Below are 6,000 nucleotides of genomic sequence, written 5' to 3' on the forward strand. Positions count from 1 at the left end.
GAGCTTGAAGCCTAATGGAACTATGTCAGGTAAAGGATGTAGGTGGCGCGAAGGTACGTACTCAGGTGTTTTCATACCAGTTTCTACTTGGGCAATTCAAGTTTGAGGATGAATATTTGAGCTTAATTTTTGGGGAGCTTGATTTCCTCTCTCTGTATAATTGATGTAGCTCACGCAGATTGGAGGGTGGCTGCGTGATCATATAGATCTTTGAAAGCCACCCCTATAAGAACATCATTAAGCTCCAGTTTTTAGAGAGACCTATCTATTCATTTTTCAGCGCCAATTACACTATAATTAACTTAGCCCCGTGCAACGCACGGAGAAGACACTAGTATATATTAGTTATCGGCTAACAATGGATAGGGTATGCATTCTATAATAATATAATCTTGTGTTCTTGTGTACACTGTGTTTTGTGTACCTGCAGATACATGTTGATCAACCTTGTGTTTCCCTACAAATGATAACTAATATCACAGTCCCCAAATTCATATGGAAGTAATGAAAGCCATGATTACTTGTTAACTTGTTATCGTTTTCAGTAGTTTCTTCCATTTGACCTTTATACATTGAATCTTTTTAAGTAGTTTCCAGTATAACTTGTTATCTTTGTTCATCTTCTCTACAAACTTGTAGTTTCTCATTTTGTTGGTTGTTGGTTTTGATTTAACGGTTGACAAACCGCATCAGGAAGGGATCAATCAGTTGATTGTCTTGCTTTTGAGTTGTTGAAAGTTCCTCCGAATCCCCTTCCTTTGAGGTCAGTTTAGGGTTCAACTTCCAGCTTAGAGTCCATCTGAGGATCCAAATATAATGCTACTTATGCGACCCATTAGATACATTTATGGCTTGTGACAAGTGCTTTTGTTCATAGTAGCAAAGGAGCGTGCCCTTAGTGACAATCTTTACGAAAGGAGTGTGCCCTTATCTTATTCCAAGTTCACCGGTAGCAATTAGTATTAAGTTACAGTTAGTAGTATAATTACACATGAAACCAGCCTAGTATTTTGGGTACCGAGGAGTAAACCTATGTATAATATAATACCTCCGGTCGATTCTTCCATTTCTCAGCTAATTTCCAAACTTTGGATCTCCAGAATCAGAGAAGTTAATTCCCAATTGGTCCAATGTTATTGTGGATACACCACAGTTTTATAGGAATTTCGGGCCGTTATGTGTACGTAGTACATCAGATAATTAACGTTTTCTCTTTACTTGTATATAGTACAAAGAAATAGAGTTACGAGATACTAATAAACAATAATATCTCATGCTGTGTCTCCCATTTCTATGTTTTCCTTGTAGCTCGGATGCAACAATTTCTTGTGGTTTACTCGTTTTTTCCATTAAAATTTTATTGAATTTTGATAAATATACATATCCTCATCCGGTATCCTAATTTTAAAAAAATTAATAAATCCCCTATCAGCTAATCAAAGATATAATTTAATGATAAAATCCCAAATATATTCAGTGTTACTGTTACCAATATCTTATTGTCTCATATGTAGTTAAGTTAAAATTTAGTTTTATGAAATTAGATAATAAAAATCCAAAATATTTTAAGAGTTATTAATTTATTATTAACCAAAATCTTTAAATGTCAGAGTTAAAGAGTTATTATTAACCAATATCTTTAAAAATCAGAGTTAATTATTATGACCGAATAAGAAAATCTTAATGCTTCCGTTGGCGGTACGTCGCCGCTGTAATTTTCCAACAAGTTTAGGCTAAAGTTAAGCGAAGTAATAAAACTCAAAATATTTTCAATTTCATAGTTAAACTTTTTTTTTTACTAGAAACCAATATCTTAATGTTGATTTGCTACCAGATCTAGTCTTATTTATATGCAAAACATTAAAGCCTGAAATTTTTTTCAAGATATTGGCATTAATGGATATTTCTGATACTAATAAATATCCTTACCAAATATGAGTAATACATATACTCTCTTTGTTTCTGAAAGACCGTCCTTTATTTCATTTTGGTCTGTTTCAAAATTGTGTCCAGCTTCTGTTTATGGACGTATTTTTTCAATAATCTCTCTAATATACCCTTAAACCTTTTATATTTATAATTTTTTTTTAATTGAACCCAATCTAAAAATCTATATAATTAAGGAAACACATTAATTCTACGTTCTTTTTAAAATACAATATATATGGTTTCAAATTAAATTTCTTATAAAGTTTATCCTCCATAAGTATACAATCTTTTTATCTCTATATTCTTTTCATCTCTTTTCTTTTTTGCAAAAATGGGATATATTTTAATTTTATTTTTTTTATTTCCTATTTACAATTCCATATCAATTTTTGGAAGTTTTTATTATTAACATTTTAATTGAACTAAATTAGGCAAGTATTTGAGGATAGACATGTAAACTATAATGGTCTTCTTAATATCTTGACAAAGCCAAACCGGACTATCTTTGTGAAACGAAAGGAGTATATATATTCGATATAAGAAACATTATTCCTGATACTGTTAGGAAAAAAACATAAAACACCTCAAAAAAAAATGTGTGGAATGACCACTCTTTTCATTCTTCTTCTAACAATTCTTTTTCATATATCCCTACTGCTAAACTCAGTCATTGCTGTTAATCCAAGTGGGTTTAGCATGAAGATCTTTCATAGAGACTCCAAAGAATCACCTCTATATCCAGGCGATCATTTAACACAAGAAGAAAGATTTGAAAGACTCATCCAACAATCAAAAAATAGAGCACGTTACATTGGGCTGAAAATATCAAGTTCAAATAACTCGATAAACCCACGTTTTCCTGTGACTTACGACGGTGTTGGAGCATATGTTGCAGCGGTGGGTATAGGTACTTTTGTTGGTTCACGACCTTACAAGCAACACTATTTAATGGTTGATACTGGTAGCGAACTTACATGGATTCAATGTCAAGGTGCTATTTCTTCTTTTCCTCAAGAACAACCCCTTTATCCTGCAACAAATTCAAGTACGTATCAACCTCTTAGGTGTAAAAAAAGAAGAAAGGGTTCCATCGAAAACCCTGATTGCTACCGAGGATTCTGTGATGATCAAGGCATGTGTACTTACGAAACAAGTTACGAAGACGGTGCAATTACATCAGGTAAATTGGCTAAAGAAAAATTCTCTGTAAATTCAGATAACCATCGCCTTGATTCTTTTATTATTGTCATGGGTTGTGCCCTTAATCAAGTGAACTTCGTTTTTGGTAGCCGTCTTGAAGTTTTTTCTGGATATCTCGGTCTAAATGGAGGATCTAAGTCTTTACTAAAACAGTTAAATTTACGTAAATTTGAATACTGCCTGAGGCCATATACTGATGGTAGAGCCGGAACCGATACGTACTTAAGATTTGGTTCAGACACGAGACTCGGTGGTGAAATTCGACAAGCATACAGAACTGGCATATATGACTTTGGCACAGGTCATTATTATTTGGTTTTAGATGATATTAGTGTAAATGGGAGTAGCGTCGGATTTGAAAGAGAGGATTTCGAGTATAATCAGATTACCCGAAGAGGCGGTTGTTTAATAGATTCAGGGACTGCATTTACCTTTATGCGCGGAAGACACTTTGGTAGGGTTGCGGAGAAGGTGAGGGAGCATTTTCGGAAATACGAGCTTGATCCTGTTATACCATCTCCATTTAATAGTTTGGAACTTTGTTTCCCAAGAAATCGCAAGCGTTTCGAATTTCCAACAATAACATACCACTTTCTCAATGCGAATTTTGAACTCAAAAAAGACGAACCGGATACTGCTTTTGCTATCACTGAAGATTATGTTTGTTTGGGCCTTATTCGAGCACCGGAAGATGATCCTTATGATGTCATGTTTGGAGCAATGCAACAAGCTCGCAAAAGGATCTTATATGATGTTGCAGGAGAGTCGCTTTATTTTGCTGAAGAGGATTGCGGACAAGACAACATGCAATCCATATAAGCTGATTTTACCATCACAAATTACTGAAATTAGTGATCCCTGTTGTTACCATCATTCATTTGGAACTTAATAAATTATATAATGTTCAACTATTTTCTTTACTTCTTACTAAGTAATCCCTTGTTATTTTATTGAAGAACTACAGACAGCTAAAACCAGGAAAACTAAAACCTATTTCTTCCTTGCAAGGTTTCTTTTCCGTCCCACCAAGTGTATATTTGTAACCCCAAAACAAACTGAGTTTAGCTAGTCTTTTACCAGGATTTTACTTTTTCTGCCTCTCTACCAGGTAACATAATGTATTCTTCATGGCATCTTCCTTGAGTAGGGTAGGCTGCTTTTACAAAATGCGTCATCATATGGTTATCGATGAAGAAAACACATGCACCCTCACCACATGCGGATGCTGTGAGAAAGGAGACAACATATACTTCAGATAAAAAGGATCTTGGTGTAGAGTCTGTAGACCATTCTGACTAAGTACTCCCACCAGTACACAATACAGCTTAGCATCCTGCAAATCTCCGCCTCAAAGAGACCATCAACATTAGCACATTAGGATATTAAACTTGAATTCTCATTATTCATACAACATGGAAATCGAGACAGGTATAATTAATCTTTCCCTGTTTGATATGTCAGACCCCTCATATAATTAGAAAGAATAGGGTGGAATCAAATTTGTATAGACCTATCAGTTGGTTGCAACAAGAATAAACATATATACTATCCGCAGTGCAAGGTGTGCAGACAGCTCCAATTGTAATGCTTGACTGAGCATTAGAAGTACTCTAACTTGAATCACGATTCACAAGTCTACCATAAATTTCAGAGGTTAGATATTGAGAGTGCAGAAAACAACCTATTCTCAAGAGAATCAACCAGGTATCGCCTTCAGTATCTCTATCAACTGGAATCCTTCCCAACTATGCTGACACACTATAATCACGCGACAGTGGATCACAACAAGTAAAAAAAAACATGTGGAGGTGGAAAACCAAACCCATACTGACACTGAACTGCCTGATTACACTTTTCTCTAACTTGATGGTTTTATAGGCCTCGTGCGAAAGGATTTGGACAATTCAAGATCAAAGGATAGACCAATCTTCTCACATTAACCTCCAATGATTCACCATAGAAGACGAAACCTTAATGGACCATCCAAAAAAAAAAAATTCACTGTTTTTGAAACTCCACTACAAAACAAGTAGCTTTTAGGGACGGCTGTTTTGAAAAAACCGTCCCTAAAGAAGGATATTTGGGACGGTGATGGCCTGACCGTCCCTAATTATCATGAAATATTTAAATCAAGGCTAAAATATGTCCGTTCCAAAAAAAAAACATGGCCAAATAGTATTAGTGACTGTGGAACAGGGGACGGTACATAACCGTCCCTAATAACTCTTGGGACGGTTTTTTGTCCTCTTGGGACGTTTTTTGGCCGTCCCAAAAGACCTTCTGTTTTGTAGTGCTCCATACTAACTTCAAATATGTGCTATTAGAAACACCATGTTAGGTAATGGAGGAACATTTCGTTCAAGGTTCTCTTACTCCATAATCCAGTGGCCAAACCAGGATCGGAAGTAGGAAAGGGCGAAAACCAAATTTCATACTATGTGGTTGAAAAGGGAATAAACAAGCTAATTCAAATAGTATTTTATATGTATGCTTTGAAAGCTAGTTGGCAATGCTAGAGTATGCTGCCAGAGTTTTGCATCATTTATACATAAAACCGGGACATTAGTACCTAACAAAAACAAATAAAGACACAATCCTAAATCTAATATGTAATTTCATTTAATTATCCTGGCCAGATTGGGGTATACTCAAACTAATTGGGGTATACTCAATTTTAAAGGGACTCTTTTTGAGGGTTTTTGGGGGAGTTCTAATGGGTAAGTTACAAAACTATCCTTACCCTTTAAAAAGCTATTACCTTAAATCAGTTTTAATGTTTTCATTTCATCTTCTTCTTCTCCTCCACAACCATACCGGCTCCTCCACAATCAGTTTTAATGTTTTAATTCGTTAAACTCGTCGATTCGAAAA

The 6,000-nt window shown here is 35.1% G+C and overlaps 1 protein-coding gene across 1 annotated transcript; it reads left to right on the forward strand.

Annotated features, from left to right (window-relative positions):
• Positions 1-2,523: 2,523 nt before the first annotated feature.
• Positions 2,524-3,948, forward strand: LOC113325355 (aspartic proteinase CDR1-like). Its single transcript, XM_026573551.1, has one exon. It carries the CDS (start codon positions 2,524-2,526, stop codon positions 3,946-3,948), a length of 1,425 nt encoding a protein of 474 aa, XP_026429336.1.
• Positions 3,949-6,000: the final 2,052 nt, after the last annotated feature.

Source organism: Papaver somniferum, chromosome 11 (assembly GCF_003573695.1).
Source record: "Papaver somniferum cultivar HN1 chromosome 11, ASM357369v1, whole genome shotgun sequence".
Classification (NCBI taxonomy): domain Eukaryota; kingdom Viridiplantae; phylum Streptophyta; class Magnoliopsida; order Ranunculales; family Papaveraceae; genus Papaver; species Papaver somniferum.